The sequence below is a fragment of the Gymnoscopelus braueri genome, assembly GCF_963280865.1.
Source record: "Gymnoscopelus braueri genome assembly, chromosome: 9".
NCBI classification, from domain to species: Eukaryota; Metazoa; Chordata; class Actinopteri; order Myctophiformes; family Myctophidae; genus Gymnoscopelus; species Gymnoscopelus braueri.
The window spans coordinates 41,312,184-41,336,712 of record NC_137610.1 but is presented as its reverse complement, the minus strand read 5'-3'; the positions used below and the strand labels follow the sequence as shown (position 1 = coordinate 41,336,712).

The following is a 24,529-nucleotide window of genomic DNA, read 5'->3' as shown; positions in this document are numbered from 1 at the left end:
ACACTGCTCTCCTAAACTGGCTAGGTTAATATTATGGAGGAGTCTTGACTTATAATGCAGGTCAACAATAAGAATTCATCCAATTCTAGTATAAAAAGTAGAAATGCACTGAGTAAAAGTCCAAAGTACAACAGTATTGGCATCAAAATACAGGACTGAGAGCATAAAAGTAGTCATTATGCAGAATGATCCAATACAACCATTAGACTAGTGATGCATTATATTATGCAAATTGCCACTAGCTGGTGTCAGATCTGACCAGTGATTTGCAAGACTTAGGAAAAGTATGTGTAACAATGAAAGCAAACATCACACAAAAGGGTTAAAATTGTAGATTTATTCAAAAAATATTTCCATGTGATAATCCATCTTTGACATGTGCTAGTAGCCCTTTAATGTCACTATTTGGACCTAAAGCATCCTGATTAAATCATGTTCCATTAACATGAAAGATCAAATACTGCTCGGTGAATTTGATTAACATGTATGTATGTATACATAACTTAGCCACATCACAACTGCATCTATCCCAATTAATAGGCAGGTATGAGTTGAAATGTTTAATAGCTGTGGTGTAGATTCATTTGAAAACGCTGTTCAGAAACATTGTTCATTTTTCTCAATCCATGATATTGGCGCTGCCAGTCTCTCACGACACAAATATTTAAAGCTAAAACTTAAGGGGTTACAAATATAACAAACTGGTGATTGATGCTTATACAACAGTAAAACAATTCAAGCAACAAAGCTTGAGACGGCCATGTCCTTCTGGAACAACAACCTGAGAAATGGAGCCTATGATACACACCATAAGCAAGTTGTAGACAGTATTACTTGTTGCAATCAAAATGTGCTGATCAACTCAAAGTGCTTTTGTTCAGTCTTATTGTAAACTTGACTTCACAGGTCTTGATTAAAACCAGAACTGTATTGGTGCCTTTCCCATGCATGATACTGGCTCAACTCGACTCAAGTGAAGTTGAATCCAGTTATTAAAATGTTGTTGATTTTAAGTAAACCTTTATTAGTTTTAGTTTTTTATATACATAATTATAATAAATTATTATATTTTAAATATTTTAAATTAAATATTCTTAAAATGATTTGTCAGGGGCAAGATTTAAGAAGTTCAGAAGGTATTACAATACAAACACATCACTATGTGACTCAGTCAGGTAGACATCCCAGTCTCAGTATATATGCAATACTAAGTCCACTAAGTGCTTCTGTTGATTTGAAATTTGTCCAAATGAACAAAGACTAACTAAACTCATTTTCTGTGTATTTTTATTTTAGTTTGTACACCAATTGTTTCAGTTGTTTTTAGTTTTTTTCTGATTTGAATTACAGTTAACTAGCCCCACTTCTTCATCTTCACTTAAATACTTTTATTAATGCAAACGTTTCGGTCATCTAACCTTCCTCAGGCAACATGACTACTATCTTTCAGTAACGGTTCCTCTCCTACACACCTGCCCAGAGAAAGTAGGTGTGAAAAAAAAACACACCTAGTTTTAGTTAACTTTAATTATAATAACGAGCCGAGTTGAGCTGGTACTATGCAGTGGAAAAGTGCCAGAACCCTGCTGTTCAGTACCTACCTCCCAGTACCAGTTACCGAATATAACCATGCTGCATGAGAAAACCTTTTCAGAAAATAAATCATTGTCAATGAGCCAACTGGAGTCTTGACCATGCTTTGGCACTCAGCTACCACAATAACAAAAACAATCAAAGCAAAAGTTTGACTGCATTAGAGTAAACATAACTATAAACACCATTCACTTTCACAGTATATCTTACACAGTGAAATGACAGATTCAGTATAACGTAATGCAAATAAACCAAACACCAGATAGATCCGTCATAAAGCAGCTCTCCATTTCAGCACTGATATAGTAGTAGAAGACCACTACTGATATGCCATGTTGTATTGATCCGTATGGACCTTACTGGGCAACCAACACCAGATGGTGCTCCTAGGAGAAGGTAGCAGAGAGGATGGCCTCTTGTTGCTGGTGATGTATGGTTCCAATACCCACAGCAGGGGCAGGTAGAGCAGGTCGACTGACTAAACGCAACTGAGGAGGAAGAAAGTGAAGAAGGTGTTGGGGTGCATTGTGAAAATAACGTAATGTAACATTAACGTAACATAAAATAACATTACCTCACTGACTGAAAGCCATACCCCGAGTCAGTAGTAGTCACTTTATAAAAGGTACATTAGGTGTACATAATAAAGTACCTGCTCCGAGTCCAAACTGCTTCAAGGTTTTACAAATTGTACATTCAGAGATCCTCTTCTACATGTATCACTGTTTGGGTACTTGTGACCTTCCTGTTAGCGTGAATGAGTAGTATGACCATTCAACTCTGACCTCTCATTAACAAAGGGGTGTTTGTCCACAAACACTGCTGTTTTGGCTAATCACGCCAATCTGTTTGTAAACTAGACAACAGAAATTTGTAGGGCTGGCCCCAAATAATCATTGCACAGCCATTGGCAGCCTGTGGGCATTTTGGTTAGTGTTGTGTGGGAGTGACTGTTTGGGTATGTTGTCCCGTTCGGATAAATGTCTATGGCGATCTTTATAAATGTTTCACCTCTGAACTGTTTTATAAGAACAATGTTGGGGTAACTAAGAGATTTTCTCAATATAATATTGTTTACATGTATAGATCATCAACAATAGCCTAAGTGACACGTTCTCAATGACTTTCATTGTAATTTCCTTGTAAAGACAAGACCTCATTGCAGTGTATAGTTGATAATATAAAATATGTTTGTAAAAACAAAATTGGTGAATCTATCACACCAACATTGTTTGTCTGAAGCCTTTTTCATAGATTCATTAGGTAACGCAAGGCAGTGGCCAGTTTACATTAGGCTGGTCTCTAAACAGATGGACAATGTTGCGATTTGCAGTATAGATTACCAACAACTATTTCATGAGTTGGCATTTCCTGGTTTTACAAAGGAGGCAGGCCTGGGGCGGCATTAGCTGCCGTTTGGGAATTGTAAGGTTTAGCAGGTTAGTACCAGGTTGGTACCTTGCTTTCAGTGTCAATGGGTGAATGTAAAATCCCACTGTTAAGTGCTTTGGATAAAGGCGCTATAGAAACAGACCATTTACACAGAAAATATGCCAGTGCAGCTTTGTGTATTATTAACGTGAGTGGTTCTCGAGACTCAACATACCTTATATACATACTAGGGGTGTAACGATACGTTTTAACAACGATTCGATACGTATCACGATACTTGGTTGTCGATACGATACATGAACGATACAGGTTAATTTAGAACGATACGATACGTTTCGATTCAGCGATTTAGTCGATACGATACATGAACGATACAGGACAGGTTAATTTAGAACGATACGATTCGATTCAATGATTTAAAATCGATATAGTAACTATTTATTTACCCAAAAATTCTGTGTGAAAAATAAATATCTGGATACTGGATATAAACCCCTCTTTCTCTTTTCTTCTTCTTAAAAGTACTTAGTATTGATATAATTGATTATTTGCATTGCAGAACGATTCGATACGATTATTTGCATTGCAAAACGATTCGATACGATTCAAAGTCAAACGATACGATATTTAGCTGTTTGCATATCGATATAGTAGATCGTTGAAAATTCAAAACGATGCATCGATGCAGTTACTGTATCGTTACGGGCCTAATACATACCCTCTGCGGAGCCTGTAACAATCTCACTGCAAAGAGCCAACATTTGATTTATTGCCCAATTCATTTAAAACAAGTATTTGGTTAATCGTCTGGAAAATTTGCAGAATATCCCAACATCGAAAAAAGGTATTCGGGACAGCCCTAGTAGTTTGCATGGAGGCTGTTGTTTCTGAGACACTGGAACTACCATGTCCGGCACCGACAATCATACTACACTCAAGAGTCACTCAAATCATTCATCGTATCAATTCTAATGTTTCTCTAAACAGGAAACTCTTCACCCTCTTTGCTTGCTTTGTATACAGAGCTGCAGCCACATTATGAGCTGTTTGAAGGAGCAGGCTGTTAAGGGTTGATGTGCAGGTGTACCTATAAAGTGGCTACTTGTACTTGACTACTTATATTTTAGACTAAACTGAGCTGAGAGGGAAACAGTGGAAGGGCCCAAGAAAGTGATAGACAACTGCATAGATGTAAAGTTTATATCAACAACTCCATGATGGCTCACCTTGCAGGCCAGCTGCTTCTCAAACCTGGGCGCTACAAAGGACCAGGGACCCATGTTCTGTGGTTCTTCCTGACTCCAGATGAACTCTGCAGAAAAACAAGTTTTAGTTCATCACAATCAAACATTGAACTCGCTCACACTCTTCAGGGCTATAATATTCTGTGCCTACAGTACTGGAAGGTGCTCTGTGAATTAAAAGAGCAGTAGGGCTGCAACATGTTAATTGAACTAATCAATGTAATCGATAATGTAAGGAAATATTATGTTAGTAATCAATCCCTATTTTGAGCATGCCATTATAGGCGAAAAGTGAAGGAACATTTTTTTGTTTGTTAAAGTAGCGGTTCTACAAGCTCACACCACAACACGTCAGATCTGCTATTTTAACAATTTTTGCAACATTGCATAATGTATAAAATTTACTCCTTACCCTCCTTCAAAACTGCCATAAAAGAGCATAATCTGTCTGCAATTTGTAAATGGTCATAGAAAAGCCCTCTAAGCTTAGCACCAGAAATGACCCCCCCCCCCAATGTTTACTGTACATATACGTTAATTGTTACTAGTGTTGATTATGTCTTGTTTATTATTGTATATTATTGTATGTCTTTAAATGTCTTGCATACACAGGACCACAATGGAAACAAGTCCACAGGGCTTTTTGTGTTATCCTTTTAACAATCATTGTAAACGGTACCTCTCTACAATTTGTTAATAAAGTATTCCATCAAAAATCAACCAATCAACATTTTAACCCATTTAGACCTGAGGCCTTCTAAATCCTAAAACCTAAGTTTTCTGAAAAACTTCAAATATTTATTCAAAAATTACTTTGCTATATACTGTACATAGCAACAAGAACCCCAAAAGGGGTTCCTGTCCTGAAAGGTATAGTTACAAATAGGGGTTTCCGCCCAAAATGAGTTAAAGGGATACTTCACTTTAGGGCCGGGGAAACATTTAAAAAATATATTAAAAATAAATGAAAAAAGTTATGGAAAATTCATGGCCCCCTCACGCATTAGAGTGTCCTACTAATGTGTGAGGGGGCCTTTATTTTGCCATAACTTCTTTCATTTTTTTTTAATATATATTTTTAATGTTTATTTTATGTGAAAGTGAAGTATCCCTTTAAGTGGTTAATCGATTTGTTATATTACATACATATATTTTGTAATATTTAAAATACGTGCCTCTCAGTTATTAAATTAATGGGAAAAGTAATCAATAGAATAATCGCTAAGAAATGTATCGATAGTTGCAGCCCAAAAGAGCAGCCAGGTCAGGTCACGTTGGGTCACAGTACCTTTGGCATTGGTGTATTTCTGCATCTCTTGCTGTAGAGCCTCCAGGGGGAAGGGGCACAGTTCCTCCAAGCGGATGAGTGCAGTATTCTGGTTGGCTCCTACTGTCTCCCTCTGCTTCAGCAGGGCATAGTAGTGCTTACCAGAGCATAGCACCACCTTCTGTACGCTGTTAGGAATTGCAACACATGTGAGTGTAAGACAATTTTTAACTCTTCTCCCTTATTAGTTGTCCTGGCGTTTCTCTCTTGCATGACCACATGATGCATTTTTTGTTTTTAGGGGCCAAGCACACAGTGCATAGGCACCCAATTGTATTTGCTAGTTTTTTTCTTCTTCTGCTGCTGCTGCTCCTGGCGTGCAGTCACTTTTTACGAAACTAGGTATAACGGTAGAGGGTCATACAAAACAACCAAGAAATGAAACTCACAAACATTGGCTAAAGGGTGGCACTCATTAACTGGGATAGCAGTCAATTGAAAATGCAAATTTGAACAGGCATAGCTCATGACCTGTTTGACCTACAGCCATGAAACTTAATTACACGTATGCGTCTCCTCATGAGGAACAAACTTGCCACTGTGACCTATGACCTCTGACCCTTAGATCTTCCTCCATTTTGAATTTGATGAAAAACAGTTCAATCTTACTCTTCCTGGGATTTTCTAGCAATATCCAAAAACTTTCTACACGCATTTCAGTTTCAATTGCTTATTGTGCTTATTGGTTTATATACATTTGCTTCTCCAAGTAATAACTAATAAATGTTTATATATGCACTTCCTATTAAAAAAATATTTTTAGGAGAATAAAAAATGATTCAAGTGTGACAATGAAGGAGCTGGAGCAGGGTGTGATTTGGATTTAAAGCGGAGCTCAGCTCCGACTGGCTCAGACCCAATTTAACCCCCCCTGGCCCAATCATGAACACTATGAGTAGAATCTGCATTCCGTACCTTTCAGCTGATACTGTAGTATCACCTAATACCGGTCTGAAAGACGTTCCTGGTGCCAATTCAGCTAGACTGGATGCAGCCCCCTGGGTAAAGAAAAGTTGATACAAATGAAAATGTAAAACATCTCAGTGAAAGCACCAAAATGTCCAAGTTATAATATATATAATGCTATAATAACCATCTATGAACTGAAATGCACATCAACAGCATGATAGCGTCTCAGATTAAGCAAAAGTCTAGCCACGGGTGTTTCTCTACCCGTACGTACAGAGAATCTCAGCAGCATCTTGGGTCCAGCAACAATGAGGGGCTTGCGGAAGTTGCGGATCATCTGTCGCCTCAGAAGGTGGAAGTACTGAGCTGCTGTCGTGGGGTTGACCATACCCATGTTGACATTATCACCGTCCACCCCCTCTTCTTTACTGTCACACATCTGAACGCATCACAGACAAACAGTTAAGTGTGTGTGTGTGTGTGTGTGTGTGTGTGTGTGTGTGTGTGTGTGTGTGTGTGTGTGTGTGTGTGTGTGTGTGCATCATTAAGCAGTTCTGAATGAATTTGAAGATGGTCTACTTCCGTTTCTCAAATGGGGGTAGTACGAAGGATTTTTCTTCCTTTTTTGTCACCTCACATTGGTTCTGAACAATTTATACCACGTTAAAGGGATTCTAGGGAACTTTAAGCCTAAATTTTAAAATATTTACATATATATATTTCGCATTTTTTCCCCTCTATCAGCCACTATATAATGATGCTGGGGTGTTTTCCTGCATTGAAACACAGTCCTCTTTCTGAAATCCGTATTTTCCCTACTAATTTATGTTTTGACATCCGGGTATCCGGCTCTGTCCGGGATGTAAATGAAACGCACGCATGTGCGCGTCCGTGTCCGTGTGAACTGTCCTATCAGCGTCCTCGCTCAATGTTCTGTGATTGACAGCGAAAGTTGGCCAATCAAGTGGCGAGTTCGAGTGAAACCGAATGGAACCGAGTCCAGCCTGAGTGCACCCGACCAAAAAACGAGCGGCAGCCATCTTTTCTGTGCGCTATTTTCTCCGCTGTTTTAAAAGTTAAAAAAGCTCTCAAACTTCTATTTTGAGGCACGGAATTTACTTATAAGATATCGTTCAGATATAATTTAGTTGTTTAACTTCATATATGTGGTCAATTAATCATGAGCCTATTTAAAAATAAAAATTCAGAGAACCGTCAGGGGCGGGCAGTGACACGCATTGTATCCGAATAAAGCAACCTATTTTCGGCATGGCCGTTTCAGAAGTCCCCCTGCGTCACTTGTCTGGTGGTCGGGGAAACAAACTTCTGATGAGGAGGGGGGAGGGTGGGGTGGAGGGGCGGTGTTTGACAACAGTTTTTTTCTTTTTTTGATCTCTGAAGTAGCCTAGAATCCCTTTAATATAGTTCAGTCAGTTAAATCAGAAAACTAAAACTTTATTTTATTTACCTGGCCTGGGTGAGTTCCAAATATTAAAGACAAAAAAAGACCCCAAAAAAAAAACGATAAGTGTGTGTGAACAGCTCCTTAAGACTACCACTACCCCCTCCCTCTTCACATGGACTCAGACCATGTCCGCATCAGACATTAAAGGTATGTTGACCAAGTGTCAATATATAACATCCTTGGAGTGAGAATGTGTTGCTGGCAAATAAAAGAAATGTCTAGCACACCTGGAGAAAGCGCTCCATATGGCAGGAGGAGTGTTCAGGCCCTGCGCCGTCGTAGCCATGGGGCAACAGGATCACTAATCCACTCTGCAGCAGCCACTTGGCTTCACCTGGGAATACAGGCATTTGTGTGAAAATGCACCATTTATAAACATTCCCTGTGTTTTTACATTAGAACAGGGAGAATGACCAATTAATTACCTCCAGATATGAAGGTGTCAAAGATGATCTGTGCTCCATTGAAGAAATCCCCAAACTGAGCTTCCCAGATGGGCAGGAGCTTAGGCTGAGCGATGCTCATGCCATATTCAAACCCCAGCACCGCCTCTTCAGACAGCGGACTGTTACACACCTGTTGGAATGCACACAGATGCATCATGTCCACAAATGGTGAAGAATTCATTACATCACATGACGGTGTCGCTTGCTGCAAATAACTGGTTTTAAAGCTGCGACATGTTGTTAGCTTATACCAGTGTTTCCCAAACATTGGGTCAGGACCCACTTGTGGGTCGCAGACCCATTTGTGTGGGAGTAAATTTCCCCTTTTTACATTTCCTACGTTTTAATTTATTTATTAGATAATTAGATAGATTATTAGATAAAAGAAAAAATATCAATAAAAGAAAAAAATCACACCCAGTGTGAAGTGGGCGGTGTGGTCACAGTGGTCATCACAGTGATGGAAGTTCACTTAAAGAAAAGTAATATTGTGGACCAACCATTGTACACCCCTAACTTAAAAAGTGTTTTTTTAAGTGCATAGTCCTATTTATAGGGCTATGCACATGTGTCATGTTTCACTAGCCAATCACAGTCCTGAATAGACTGTGATTGGCCAATCACGGTGCAGGGTTAGGGGGGTACACTGGTGGCCAATCACAGCGCAGGGTTGGGGGGGTGCAATGTCCAAACCTCACATATAGGGGCGGTTTCACCGCCCAAAAAGAAAAATTCATAAAAAGAAACTTAAGAAGAAGTGAAAATAGCCACGCGTTGTGAGCTGGTAGATTGGCTATTTTAACTATTTTGGGTCCCGGGAAGACATAATTTGAACCACTGGTTAATACTAGTATAAAGCATAGATACTGTAAGGCTTAAGATAAAACCTCCATTGAGCATATTCCACTTGGAAGGATGGATATTGATAGTGGTGGAATTTCCTCTATCAAATAATAATAATATTTAGTTTTTTGTGCACCACATAAATATATGTACAGTAGCTGGATTCATTAGCTTTTTTGATGATTATATATATTTTGGTCATGTCATTATAGACAGACATTTTAAATATACATATTTAAAATATATCATTTTAATTAGATCACAATGCATTGATGCACTGTGAGCTTCTAGATTGCCTATTTTTGCTGGGCAACAATTTGTGTAACAAAGTGTAAAATAAAGCTAAAGTGGTTAAGACATAGGAGTTTGGAGAGATAGCAGGGGGTGACATGCAACACAGGTCAGGTGAATCACACAGGTCAATATAGGCTAAACATTTTCAAATTGATAAGAAAAAAAAAAAGTCCTTCTCTTTTTACAAAATATTGGTCAAAACCTAGGTTATCGTAGGACTCGAAATCGGACCCAGAAAACTGGCATTGGTCAGGCTAAAATTTTTACCTCCAGGAAACCTTTCTGTTGAGGGTCAATGTGGTTGAGAGGGATGGACATGTCGTTAGTCTCCTGACATACCACCATGGCATGTCGCTGACTGAAAGTGCCTCTGCCAACATCCTGTCCACTGATTCGAATGTTGAAACCTGGAGGGCAATTCCAGACAATAATAAAAGACACTGACTGAATCATATAAAAAGTTGATTTAGTATCACGCATTAACATTCATGTTGAAGTATTTTCTCTTTTGTTCATTGGCAAGATACTCCTATTAATAATATGATATACTGTATATTGACCATAACTGCACACAAACCCTGGCAGAGAAGAGAGCCAAATGCCATGGCTTCTGCTGTGGACCAGTCCAGTTTGGTGCCCTCCTCCAACTTCTGAAGCCGAGCCTGTGAATCACACAAAATGTCCATCACGTCCGCTGGACACTTCTACATACAGACACATGTAACATGAACTGCTCTAGGGGCGTTCGGGTGTCCTCCACTGGAGACTGGGGTTCGATTCCTCCACAGTGCCTCCAGCATGGCCGGGCGCTCCAACGAACGAACACAATTGCCTGTATTCGCGGGTGGGTAGCTGGCAGGGGAGGGTGATCTCTGTTGCTGCCCTGGGGACTCCTACACAATAGTCGGGACACCTGTTCAGGAACTGGGAGGGATAGCGTATTCCTCCACATGCGTACGCCGTCCCAATGAAACGCCTCACTGTCAGGTGACGTGGCTGAAGTCTCCTGAGACATGTGGTTTTCTAAACCATTCCAAAGACCTTGTAGGAGTTGGAAGTGTCATGGACTACATACATGGGCCAAATTTGCAATGACTACATCGGGGCGAAATTGTAAAGAAAAAGGAAACAAAGAGTTTATCATACATAAACTGCTCTACCTGTACGTGGGTCTTCCCAAGGTGGCTGTGGAGTTGGACCTCCTCTGGGATGTCCACAGACTTTGCCCCCACAAACTGCAACAGAGGGATGGGGACTCCCGTGTCCCAGGTGGAAACCGTGGCCTGGGGCTCAGATAGGTCACCCCAGCGACCCTGCAGGTTGGTAGGAGCTGGGATGTACTGGGTCATGTTGGCCAGCTTGTCGTTCAGCATGGCGTAGTGCTTGGTCTTAATGTCGCCGGATTCCGTGTCCGTCATTAGGCCTTCTGAGATCAGCTGGTCGGAGTAGGAGTCAGGTACGCTCTTCCTGGAACTGTGATGGTGGCTGTGTCAATACTGTGCAACATTGGAGTTTTTTCATAATGTTTGTTAACTCATTCACTGCCACAATTATTGCTGGCCGCGTTTGCCCACTGCCAGAGATTTTTCATTGAAAAAAAAAAGTACTCAGGAGCCGAGATACAGAATTTTTAAGTTTTAAGTTAACAAGGAAGTGGATGGGAGTGTAGATCTTTAAACAATCATATCTCCTTGGTCTTTGGGTCAAATTTGAAAAAAAAACTAAAAAAAAAAAAAAAAAAAAAAAAAAATGTGAATGTTAATAGTACCGTTTAGGGAATTACAGTAAAGCTAGGAGACAGAAGATAGACGACAAAATTCCTGGGACCAGGTTATGCACCATACACACTAAATGGATCAGAATCAGAATCAGATTTATTGTCACATCACAGGTTTACAAGGTAAAAAGGTGGGTGAAATTCGTTTTTGTACATCGTTCCCATCGCAACGTTAGTTTCCATAGAAAGAAGAGGGGGGGGGGAGAAGAAGAGGGGGTGGGGGGCAAGTGGGAAGGAGATCAAAACAAGAGAGCAACAGAAGGCCAGACAAGTTATCTACATATTTACAAAGTACCTGAGATAATAAAAAAAAATAAAAAACTAAGGCGCCTGAGCATAGCAGCAATGTATGTATACTGTGCATGTTATACTTATACTGTGCATGATATACATATGGACGATAAGGTGCTTAGAGGAAAAGAGCACAATAAAAAGACAAAAAAAAGTCAGTGCGTTATACATGGGATTAAGGTGCAAAAGGTCAGTGCGTGTCCACCTAGGGTGGACTGACCCTAGTATAATCCGCAGGTAGCTCCATGAGGGAGTGCAACAAAAGTCATTTGTACCTGGTGTAGTCCACAGGTGTGTCCGAGGGGGAGCTAAGTCCAAGTCATTGTCCCTGGTATAATCCACAGGTGTGTTCAGGAAGAGCCAGAAAAGTCTGCACCGCCTGTTGTCAGGCTGCTGAACAAGGCCTATGCCTCATTCAGGTTTATGCCCCATTCAGCATTCTGACAGCAGCCAGATTAAAACTGCACCAGTACCTGGTGGTGGAACTCTTGATACTGCGGTAGAGCCCCTTGCCCGGTCGCGGTCGTTGTAGGGGTTTGAACAGTCTGTGACTTGGGTGGTGCTTGTCCTTGATGATGCGCTTGGCTTTGACCACGCACCGCTTTTTGTACAGTTCCTGGAGCGCTGGGAGCTCGATTCCCATTATCCGCTCTGCCGATCGCACTACTCGCTGTAGGCTGATCTTTTCTCGGGCAGTGCAGTTCCCGTACCAGGCCGTGACACAGCCTGTTAGGATGCCTTCAACAGAACTGTTGTAATACAGCCTGAGGATGCGATGTCCTACTCCGAGCTTCTTCAGGCGGCGGAGCCAGTACAGTCGCTGCTGAGCCTTTTTCCTCACGTGTGTGGTGTGCGTCTCCCATTTGAGGTCCTCCTCGATGTGTACTCCGAGGAACTTGAACTCGCTGACCCTTTCCACTGCAGCACCGTCGATGAGGATGGGCGCATGGTCTCTCCGCGGCCTCCTGAAGTCCACGATCAGTTCTTTGGTCTTGTCGACGTTAAGAGAGAGGTTGTTCTCCCGGCACCAGAGTGCCAGTGAGTTGATCTCCTCTCTATAGTCAGACTCGACGTTGTTGACGATTCGGCCTATCACTGTCGTGTCGTCCGCGTACTTTATGATGGTGTTGGAGACATGTGTGGCTATGCAGTCATACGTGTACAGGGAGTAGAGGAGAGGGCTCAGCACGCATCCCTGGGGTGCTCCGGTGTTGAGGGTCAGGGGGTCGGATGTGATGCTGCCCATTCTCACCACCTGATGTCGGTTGGACAAGAAGTCCTGTATCCAGTCGCACATGCTTGGGTGTAGCCCTAGGTCTCTGAGCTTTTTGTCAAGTATTGATGGGACAATGGTGTTGAATGCTGAGCTGTAGTCCACGAACAGCATACGTACATATTTGTCCTTCAGCAGCTTGTTGTCCATGTGCGAGAGGACGGTGTGGAGAGCCATGGCAATAGCGTCGTCGGTGGATCTGTCGTGCACATCAGTCTGCATTTCTCCATACTGTCATTTTTCATCAGATGTATAAAAAAGCATGTACAGTACACCTGTTTTTGATCATACAAATCACGGCGTGGCGAAGAAATTAGTGTGCAGTTGTGTGCACGTGAACGCACACGTATCCACTCCCATTTTTACCCCCAAATAAAAAAAGATATAATAAAGTATTAATACCCTATACATCTATGTTCATATTAATATACTGCAAGTAAAAAGTCAAAAACACTAGTAGACATTAGTTGAGGAGGTTGCAAATGATAAACATTATTTGATGGCGTAGTAGTGGCAAATGAAATAAAAACAAAAAGGTACTAGGAGGAATACGAAAGTAGTGGGACTTCAAAGGGGAGGCCAAAAAGCGGATCAACCCTCCAGCCACTTGAGGAAGGAACGAGACTTTAGTGTTCTCTCCATTGGACCAGTGTATAGCAGGGTTCCTGTGCCAAACAGTTGGCAGTGGCATCGTAACCAACATCCAGGGAGACAGTGATGCCAAATTGACCAAATGTTTTTTTGAGAAATGTATCAACCCATTCATTGTCTCCGCCGGAGGCGGAGAGTATGTTTTCGCTTTGTCCCGCTGTGTGTTCACCTCCCTCCTAGCCAAGCTAACATTGGTCAAGCTCCACGTGACACGTGTCAATATGTTGACACCAATGCCTTTGATTGGCTAGAGGGACGCATGACGAAATAAAATCCTATAAATAGGTGTGTCACTTCAAAAAGCCATTTATGTTTTTTGAAGTGAGGTAAGACAGGATCAATCAGTCTTGATTGGAACAGTACCTTCCAGTACAAATCACCCGTCCGTGCGTGTGTGTGTCCCTCTGAGAACACCTAACATTGGTCAAGCAAAGGCGCAGAAGGCCAAAGCTAAGAAAGCATACTCATCTACAACAGTAACACAGAAGAGGACTATAGAGTTGAATTGATCCCACAACAAGGCCGAAGTCTTAATACTGTAACAATTGGCCACCTTGATCATATGCATTATGTAGCACTAGAGAAAACTGACATAGATCAAACACACCAATCAACTGCTGAAACTGTTCAAGACAATGAAGATGAAGAAGACAGACAAGCATTTGAACAAACCAGTCAATTACGACGACTCCCATATGACACATTGCTTCAAGAAGATTTTTTTTTAGATGCAGACACTACATATTCAGTCGCCCCTGCAGAACACCAAAAACCACGCGCATTCTACCAAGACGACCCGTTCTACCAAGACGACCCGTGCTATTAAAATAGCACGGGTCTGCTGGTGGAGACTTGTGCTCCGAGGAGCACATTTTCTAGTTCATAATGATTTGCACCAGCAGGGGAAAAATGCATTGCACCAAAGATACATGTATATTTTATGCAAAGATATATGGGGCAATAAATAAGAAAACTCGTATCTGATCTTGAACAGAATACACCAATTTTAAATGGACAAAGGTTAATGAAATTTTACTGGACTCATGACAGACTATTAAAATTGTTCCTGCATAATCTCGCATCTGTCCCCAAAACACACTGCATGAAAATCTGCATTCACCACCTGCAGACTATGTGGAGAGGTAAGCTCCTACTCGTGTTAACTTTCTTTTTCATTCAAACCGATATTTGCGCAGATTTTTGTGCAGCATAATTTACACATATGGCCCGAGAACTGGATTCAGAATTATGCCAAAATGTGCCAATTGTGATACCTGGACACAAAGAGTAAAGGTATGCGTAGGTGGTATTTCCAAACCTAGTAGTGATGAGCGGGTCGACCCGTAACCCGCGGGACCCGCGGGTCAACCCGCGGTGCGGGTAGGTCGAGTCAGGATTTCAGAGAAAATTATGCGGGCTGAGGGTGAGCGGGTCAGCCGCTCTCCACGAAAAAAAAAAAAAAAAACCCTATTTTGACCAACATGCTTGTTTATTCAGCCCATGACAATGTTGTGCTACTGTAGACATTTAAAGGGACTTTGGGTACTTAAAAGAGCGCTATATAATATATATATATATTCCCACCGCGGGTCGCGGGGTGGGTTGAGCCATAGATTTATATATGGGTTTGCGGGGCGGGTTGAGGCGGGTCGCGTTCCGTCGCGGGTTGGGGCGGGTCATGAAAAAACCGACCCGCACATCACTAAAACCTAGGGTAAAATATGCTCACTTATGATGCATTCACCATGTTAGTAATGGTAGAGGTGTTCCGCAAAAGGAATGCAAACGCATACTAACCGGATAACCTTGTACATGGCAGGGTTTGTGAAGAAAGGCTCATCCAACTCATTGTGACCCCACTGGCGGTAGCACAGCAGGTCAAGGATAACATCTTTCCTGAAACGTCTCTGGTACTCTACTGCCAGTCGTGTGGCCCTCAGCACTTCTTCTGCATTGTCCCCGTTCACGTGGATCACAGCACAGCCCACCATCTTGCCTGGCATACAAATATACACATTATCCTGACTATTGCATGAATTCTGGCCAGGGTAAAGATTTCATGTAAATATTTCAAGGAGGGTAAGTTTGAGTTATATAGCCAACATCACCATCACATTATTTCTGCAATCGAGTCCCTCTAGAGGCAAAATTATTTTTCTAGTCCCTTCATTTGTGTGATTTTGGTCACTGGGACAAAGTGTTCATTCGCATGTTCACCTATTTGCCCATTCGTGCATGGATGCATGCTATCAATCACTGTAACATAATATGGAAACAGTACCAAATCCCAATACATTTTAATCTAGCAGTTGCAGGTGTGGAAATAACAACAACTACATGTTCTATTTCATGACAAAAATATACAAATAGTTTACAGTCAAGCTGTCAAAGACGCACAAGGAGTGCGTTTCCCTCCTCCCAGGCTGGCAGCTCTCCTGACCGGGACGACCGAGGAAGACTTCCCACTCGGTAAGACGAGACGTCAGGACTACGGTAAATAGAAGTTTGTAGACTCAAAGATCAACTCAGGGCCTTGTTTTGTATAATATTCGATTATACTCGATTATTATTATATTTTGCATAGAAAATGATGCACATACATACGAATGCATGTAATGTCACATTAGTGGTCAATATTGTCATAGCCACAAGAGGGTGCTAACTGATTGTCAAGAGCAAGCTTACAAAAGGTAACATGATTATCTATTTCATATCTGACAACATTCAAGCAGAACTATCAAAAGGTGTAACCAAGGTAAAATAATGGGTCACTAGTTCATGGTTGTCCATCTGTCCAAAGACGGTTAATCACTGCAATAGTCTATTGTCCACCAAAGTCCCTCATGCGGGACTGGACAGATACAAATAATGACTTTGCTTGAAATGCGGGGAACGCGTCTTGGTCATGTTATGAACATGTAATATGTCTTGGCTTGTGTAGACGGACAATAGGCTGACACACTAAACGTAGGTTACACAGTGGGGTGTCAAAGACCGTCAGTGCACACTGGACATTACAAAACACTGAACGGCAGCCTACTAATCGGATATATACTTTTACAATAAATTGTTTCCCCCAAAGTCAACATACATGTTCGATTATTTATCTTAACAGCACTAGCGTGTGTATGTTATGTTTGTGTACTCTGTATGTGTGTAGCAAAAAGCATTATTTGATATAACGGTTTCAAATGGGACAACTTGTAAAATACAGTCGAGGGTGTTGCCAGCCAGATAGCTGTACATTAGAACATGTCCAGCCGGCTACTTTTTACAGTTTGCCAGATACATCTCCTTTGATTAGATTAGTTCATGTACCTGAAGAGGTCTATAAGGAAGAAAAGAAATTGCATGTGACTCACCAACATCACTACAGTACAAGGAGGATCTCGCTCTCTCGGATGGAGTAGTGTAACCCACTTGGTTGTTCACTATAACGTGAATACTACCACCAACTCTGTAATGGGGGAGGTTTGCGATGGTAAATGTCTCTGCAACAATCCCCTGGCCAGGGAATGAGCCATCGCCATGAATCTGTGAAAATATTAAAATGTTCCAATTATGACTAGCCTTCCTTTTTATAGCAGCAATATTTTAGATAGTTATTTGTATGTAATTATTTCTGTGATATTTGTTATTTTCTGTTCTATTCATCATATTTTTAGCATTTTCTACACTTCTGTACACTTTCAAATTATGTGATGAATGTCCAATAAACTGCTAATCATAAAACATGAAGCAGCAGTATTTAATAAAGCAGTATTTCCCCAATTTGCTGAGGATGCATGCTCTTTTTCAGCAACACCCCACTCCACTGCTCAGGTGGTGATTCTGAGCTGGTACCTGTAGGCAGATGACTTTGTCGCCTGGCTGGGCACTGTCATCACGGGAGTAGTCTCCTTCTTGTCTGAGCTGCTCTCTGGCCCGGGCCTTGCCCTGGGTGACAGGGTTAATAGCCTCCAGGTGAGATGGGTTGGGCAGCATGGTCACATGAAGAGGTTGTTCAGCTCCAAAATCCAGCTTCACAGAGGATGTGAGGTGGGAGAGGACATCCCCGATGGCGGGAGAGTTCTCGGGGAACTCACTGAGGCCTCGCATCTTACGGAACATCAGCTAGAGTATGGAAGACGATTGATGATCATTAATGTCACATTAAAACGATTTTAAAAACAAGGTGTTACCTTAATTTGAGAAGTCCTATTGCCCCTACATCTGCATCATTTGAAAAGTCCCATTACCTCTACATCTGCATCATTATCTTATCTGTACATGAACAATGTAGGCTGTACGTAGGCTGAGAGTAGGATCTTATCAGGTGGTGTTAAGGGCACACCTGTATGCACTACCTGTGAAATTACATGCTCTCCTGTGAGGTCTAGGACCAGGTCCCTCCAGAACCTTCTTTCTTATGCCTTTCCTGTATTTAATCTTTAGTTCCCTCCTATCAAGCCTTCCTATCAAGACACCATCCTGGAAACAAGAAGGTTCCACATTTATTCCCCTTTATCCCGAGCGCTGAAATGTCCTTGAGCAACATACTAAATCCCCACCAAAAAAAAAAAAAAAGTAGTGGACTTGCCACTCTCATGTAAGACAGTCTTGTACTCTGACCTCTGGTGGGAACTTCAGGAGCCCAGTCAGGAGGTTGAGTCGACCTCTGTGGGGCATGCCGATGACAATGTCGGTCACCCCGCTGTGGGCTGCTTGGTGGAACAGCTGGTAGAAACATCCCATCATGCTCTCTGCCCCCTCACCTCCATAACGCTTCACAGTAGCAAACTTGGTGGCTAGAAAGTGGTCAAATTCCTTAGGACAGGAAATTAACATTAATGATTGACCTTGGCGAAATAAGTGAAAAGACAAACTCGTAGTGTCAAAAGTACAAATACACAAATCACAACTATTAAATAATTAAAAACAAACTACATATGTATATATATATGTCACAGTATGATTGGAAAACTAGTCATATTGAAAAAGGTGCACTCGTTTTCACCGACAGAGACGCGCCGTTTGAAGGTGACTTGAGCCACGAGAGGCACCGCCGAGCGAGCTTAGGTGAAAGTGTCAAGACATGTTTTCGTACAACTAATCTCCGGCACCATTGGACCGATCGGTGTGAAACTGTGCACGTACACTCCCTGGAGGCAATTTTTCACATCGGCCTGTTATAGGGCCACCAGGAGGGCGATTTTTGCTAAACAAATTTGATAGATTGATTGTTAGCCTGATTGGCTAACAATCAATCTATCAATCTTTCCTTCACACCACTTGTCCACTCCACCACATTGTACTAACCTGTGACTCAAGCATGAGTTTGGCCAAATTCCTTCTCTCCTCCGCGGAGAAGGTCTCCTTCTTGAGCTCCTCAAAGCGGTCAGCGATCCACTCCCTCTCCTCCAGGCTGCAGAGCTGGCTGGTCTCCACTGAGAGGTGACCGCAGTAGGCATTCTCAAGGTAGGCCCGCACCTCCTCCACCGAAGCCTCAGCCTTGCCAAAATGCCGTAGTCCTGGAGAAACAACAGAGAGGTGGCAGCGTACATTTATGTGAGACTGATTTGTGAGTCTATCTTTATTGTACTTTGGGTGTCATTACCTCTGTTCATCGTGAGACATAAGACTTGCATATTGTAACTTTGTCCTTTTTGTATTTTAGAAGGAGGATGTCGGTTAAAATTGGTTTCAGAAGCTGTGCCATATTATTAATTTATGGAGATGTCATCTAATTTACATCCTGTAGTGCAACAGTAGTCATACTGACTCTCACTTCTATCCATGCCTGTAGAACAGCCAGCCATTTACCTGAAGTGTTGAGTTGTCCATGTACGGAGCCAATCAATAGGTCTATCTCTGGTATCACGTCAACCACCGGCTTGTCAGGCAGTAAAGGGTTAATTTTGGCAGCCTTGTGTCCATGTGCCCGGTATGCATCCACCAGACGGGCAAGTCCATGATCTGAGTAATAAGTAAACAAGAAGCCCATCAGCTGTGTCCCAAAAATACATTCTCCTCAATGTCACCATGAGCAGAACTTGGAGTTGACAATGCTACGTTTTTTTTTTTAACTTTTAAAAACTTTTTTTAAAACTATTTCAGGCAGTAGGACACAGACATAGGCCTACATTATTTGCTAAAAGTATTCAATAACAATATAACACACACAACACACCACAACATAATACTGATTTTAAGCATGAGTGTCTCATACCTAATAAACATTCCTCCTCGAATTATTCCATTTAAAGTACAAGCATAAGTTTTCTAGTTCCAAAATAAGATTCCACAACTTCTTCAATTCTGCATTCTTTATTCTTCCTTTTTATCCAAATAAACCACTGTTAGAAGTGTCACTGATTACGGTGGTGGTACAGGATATTTCTTATTCAACAGGGTAAATCAAAACAAATGGAGGCTGGAGTATTGTTAAAAATCACATAGATTTCACGGATTAAGTGATTTATTAACAAAGTTTGGTTTAAGCCTGTTTAGCTTTCTTGGATGCCCAGTAAAGCCTTCATCTAGCTCAACTGTGATGTGCACAACTTCAGTACAAGACAGGCAAATCGTTTGTGTACATTTTCTATCAGGTACTGGGGGGCTCAGCTATGGAACAGCTATACTGAGATCTCATCACAGTCATTAAATCATTACACACACACACACACACACACACACACACACACACACACACACACACACACACACACACACACACACACACACACACACACACACACACACACACACACACACACACACACACATTTTATTTCTATTAATACTTCTTTCTTTTCTCATTTATACTGTGTCTCTATGTTGTAATTGTGTTGATAATAACTTTTGTATTTGTATTTTTGTTATTAATTAAGGTGAGATTAACTTTATAAACACATAGGGGGTTTCAATCTCACCTGCACAATCAGTTTTTATTATGTTGTTGCTGATTGTGTTGCTTTGTTGCTATTTGTGCAAAATAATACTAATAATAGCCTAATAATAATCTATGAAAAAATAATTAATGTCACATTGTAGCTGGATACAGAAGTTTACAAGCATGTGTCTATGTAACAGTGATGGAAGAAGTACTCACATGTTTTACTTAAGTAAAAGTATCAATACTGCAATGCAATGTGTATTTACTCTGTTACAAGTAGAAGTCCCGCATTCAAAAATAAATGTACTCGAGTAAAAGTACAAAAGTATCGGCATCAAAATATACTTAAAGGTAGGGTAAGTGATATTTTTGTGTTAAAACAAAAAGTACTTTGTTAAAAGGTTAAAGCACTATATTCTGATAGTAATCATTGCTATAGAGTGTTTGTTCAGTAACAGATGTCTCCCTGTCTCTCCAGCTCTTTAATAAACAGAAAATACATTTTCCGGTAGGTGTCAAAATCTCAGCCAATCAGGAGAAAGTACCCATTTTTAAGCTTCATTTTTATAGTGTTCCAGTTCCAATTTTGCCTGCTCATTTCTTAGTGTCATCACTTCCAATGTCACTTGTTTAATCTATATCCTGATTGAGTTCTCTATCCTGATTGGATAAAATTGGAAACAAATGAAACTGAAACGAAAATGCATTTTCTGTTTTATGAAGAGCTGGAGAGACAAGGAGACTCCTTTTACTGAACAAACACTCTATAGCAATGAGTACTATCAGAATATAGAGCTATTTAACACTTATGTTAACCAAAGAAAATCACTTACCCTACCTTTAAAGTACTCATTGTGCAGAATGTCTCATTTCACAAGTTTAAAATGTATAAAAGATCTTTTGAAAATAGCATAAGCTCACAATGTGAGCTTGTAGATCTGCTATGGCCGAAATATATATAGGACTGAAGTGGTTAGTGTGATTTGTAATAATAATCCAAATCTACAAAGTGACTAGTAAGTTTTCATATGATTGTAGTCGAGTAAAAGTACAATATTTTCCTCTGAGATGTAGTGGGGTAAAAATTGTAAATAATACTGAAGAAAGTAAAACATACCTCAAAATTGTACAGTACTTGAGTACATGTACGTAGTTACTTTACACAACTGGGTAAATGTAATCAATAACCCAAAGAATGATCAGAAAACCTACTGACCTTGATTGAGTAAAGAGAAAGAGATGTTGTCGCTCTGCAACTGTTCGGTTTGTTTGGGTCTGTAACCGTAAACACCCTTTTCTGTGTGATAAAAGCAACTGACGGCCGGCCGGGTGACACTCAACGGCAGTCTGCCGACGGACTGCAGGTTCTTGATGAAAAGTAACGCTGACATGATTACAGAAAACAAACAGTAAATATTAATTCATAAGTTACAGCACGCTGTACAGGACGGCAGCCATACTGCTTGTGAGAGATGGGAGGCAACAGTAGACTGTAACGCTATTGGTTGACAGCAACACCAGACTGCAACGCGATTGGCTGGCAGTTCCCATGGATCCAAGTCGGTCATCTGTCATGACCGTCATGGATGAACTTCAACATACTGTTTACACTTTCTCTTTTTGACCCGTTCGTCTACATAGACGTTCAGATTTCAAATATAAAGTGCTAACGCCATGACCACGGGTGTTACAATTATGTACGGGCCCTTAGAAGTACCTGCATCTTCTGTATTGTTCAATAAAAAGTATTTTAATCCGATCGGTGGCCATTTTCTTATATAGAGTTATAGTGTATCTAAGTGCAATTCACCTTCCAACCAATAGGGTCACGTAGTTGAAAGCATATGGAGAAAATACGTAGAAAATGGCCACTGATCGGATTAAAATACTTTTTATTGAACAATACGCAACACACGGGTACTTCCGAGGGCCCGTACATAATTGTGACATCCTTGGCCATGAGGTAAGCACTTTATATTTGAAATTTGAACGTTTATGTATAGGCTATGTAGATGTACGGGCCAAAAAGGGAGAAAGTGCAAACACTATGTTGAAGTTCATCCATGACTGTCAGTCATGTATCAGGGCTAGTCTTAAACACAGCTATAAAAATCTTCAACTTGGTGTACTGTTGATTGTGGTTGAAATTATTGTTTTACATTACTTCAATACATTATGTCTTCGTAGTACTACTGACGGGTATGATTCAGTATAGCGCATCACTCCATTCCAAATGTAGAATATTAACTAACTACATACTTAATGACTTATTCCTAGACGATCACACGCAACAAGTGTCAAGCAACACGTGTCGTATGTAATCCCTCCTCTCGACGCAACTCCTACCAATGAGGATCCCGGCCGGTCATGATGTCATTAGAGAACCCCTGATCCCCTTCACAAACATACATATATCAGTCAGTGAACATGCCTGTGTCAATAAAAATAACTACCCTTGACTGAAGAGATGCACAAAACAGTAACACCACAACACTTCAGAACTGCAGAACTCCAGAGCATGTCTTCACCAGGCTGAGTTGCCTATAGGTGGGGCTGTGTAAGTCAATTCAATTCAATGGAGCTTCATTGGCATGAGAAAACACACGTCTTATTGCCAAAGCAAGTGTCAAAATATATTTTAAAAAACAATTTAAGAAGAAAATGTTACATATACAAATGTGTTCACACATTGTTAGATTTCTCCCAGTAGATATGGGAGTTTTTTTTGTCATTGGTCATGTTTTCAAACTCACTTTGGGTGTATGTAATCTGTGGGAAGTATGTGTCTCTGATGTCTTGGTATAGTGGTCAGGTGGTTAGAAAGTGAAGCTCTGTTTCCACCACATTTTGTGTGCAGTTGGTGCATAGTCTGTCTTCCCTTGGGAACGGGTTCTGTCTGTGGCGGCCTTACTCAACTGCAAGGCTGTGTTCACCGAGTCCTGTACCTAGTCAAGGCTTTCCTTAGTTTTGGGTCATTCACCGTGCTCAGGTATTCTGACAATGTATATTCTCTCTGTAGGGCTAGATAGCATTCCATTTTGCTTTGGTTTTGGGTTGTCTCTTTCCAGTATGTCAGGTAGCTTTCTTTTTGTTTTATTATAATCTGGTTAAATCCAATGGGTTTTCCGTCTGGTAGCTGTGCTGGTGTTTTTGCACAGAGTCCCTGAACCAGCTGACTAGGGGGCATCCCTGTAGGTTTTCTCTATGGTTTAGGGCTATATAAGTCATGGGTTGCAGACTATAGGGAGTGCGAAAGCTAGAGGGGAAAGCATTTCTACGACATAAACTTTCTGCATCTGTAGCATCCGTAGGCAGAAGTGAAAGTGCTTTTGGAGGTGCACTCTCATGCTGTGTTGATGATATACAGTGTTTGTTGTAAAAATAATAATAAAAAAAAATAGGCCCTGCACACATATTTTGGAAGCCAATTAAAGGCAAACAGCATGGTATATCAAATCCCTGTATAATGCTTATTGTGACTTGAGATCATTTATACCTCATTTGGTAGAAATAAATAAATCATGTTTCTTAGCCTGGATCCAGATCATAGTCAGACCACTCCTCTGAGTGGACTGCTTCTCTGGTCTGGCATTGTATTTTGAACCTGTAATTTATCCCGGTCGAAAAAGTGATTATCCAATGAGCGCCGGCCACCGGTTAGCCAAAAAACATAATCTCCGCCTCCCAAGTGGTCGGCCTGGCAGAATTTCTTTAAACTTTTAACCCTGGGGGCCTTACCAACTCCTGCTTTTTCGTCTTCAAAGAGACCTTTTGGGGTGTCATCAGCCAAATTTAAATACTCTAACTTCCACCCTTGTGTCCTCCACTCGCGTCCTTCACTCGCTCCGAGCGAGGAAGCAAGGATTAGATGTGAGTCTGGAGGAATTGAACAGGTTGGACTGAATAGCCAAATTCCAGTACTCACATTTCTGCCTACTTGCCTCCTCCTTCCTCCACATGCCATGTTCTATTAGATGCTGTATTTCTCTCTAATATGGGAATTGAGTTGTTTGACATGCAGTCTCCCACACCCATGCACAACAAACATGATTGTGTAAATAAAGATCAAACCATTTGTTGCTTCAGTAACTTTGATCACCGTGTTATTCAGATATACATAAATGCACTTCCGTATCTCTTACAGTTTAAT

At 41.1% G+C, this 24,529-nt stretch overlaps 1 protein-coding gene across 1 annotated transcript; it reads right to left on the bottom strand.

The window, feature by feature from the left end:
• Positions 1 to 1,502: 1,502 nt before the first annotated feature.
• Positions 1,503 to 21,839, bottom strand: dhtkd1 (dehydrogenase E1 and transketolase domain containing 1). Its single transcript, XM_080437676.1, has 17 exons — positions 21,596 to 21,839; positions 19,308 to 19,460; positions 18,804 to 19,015; positions 18,117 to 18,311; positions 17,349 to 17,618; positions 16,868 to 17,039; positions 15,303 to 15,501; positions 10,674 to 10,986; positions 10,091 to 10,175; positions 9,781 to 9,920; positions 8,356 to 8,506; positions 8,158 to 8,264; positions 6,740 to 6,904; positions 6,472 to 6,554; positions 5,518 to 5,684; positions 4,212 to 4,297; positions 1,503 to 2,081 (listed from the first exon to the last, which is right to left on the bottom strand). The coding sequence occupies exons 1-17, from the start codon at positions 21,768 to 21,770 to the stop codon at positions 1,980 to 1,982; spliced, it is 2,775 nt and encodes a 924-aa protein (XP_080293802.1). The 5' UTR covers positions 21,771 to 21,839; the 3' UTR covers positions 1,503 to 1,979.
• Positions 21,840 to 24,529: the final 2,690 nt, after the last annotated feature.

Coding starts and splice junctions, on each gene's coding strand:
- dhtkd1 (XM_080437676.1), bottom strand. CDS start 21,770: ATGTCAGCGTTACTTTTCATCAAGAACCTGCAGTCCGTCGGCAGACTG. Junction 8,507..9,780: donor AACAGAAAGGTTTCCTGGAG/GTAAAAATTTTA, acceptor GCATTCCAACAG/GTGTGTAACAGTCCGCTGTC. Junction 6,555..6,739: donor AGATGCTGCTGAGATTCTCT/GTACGTACGGGT, acceptor TTCTTTACCCAG/GGGGCTGCATCCAGTCTAGC.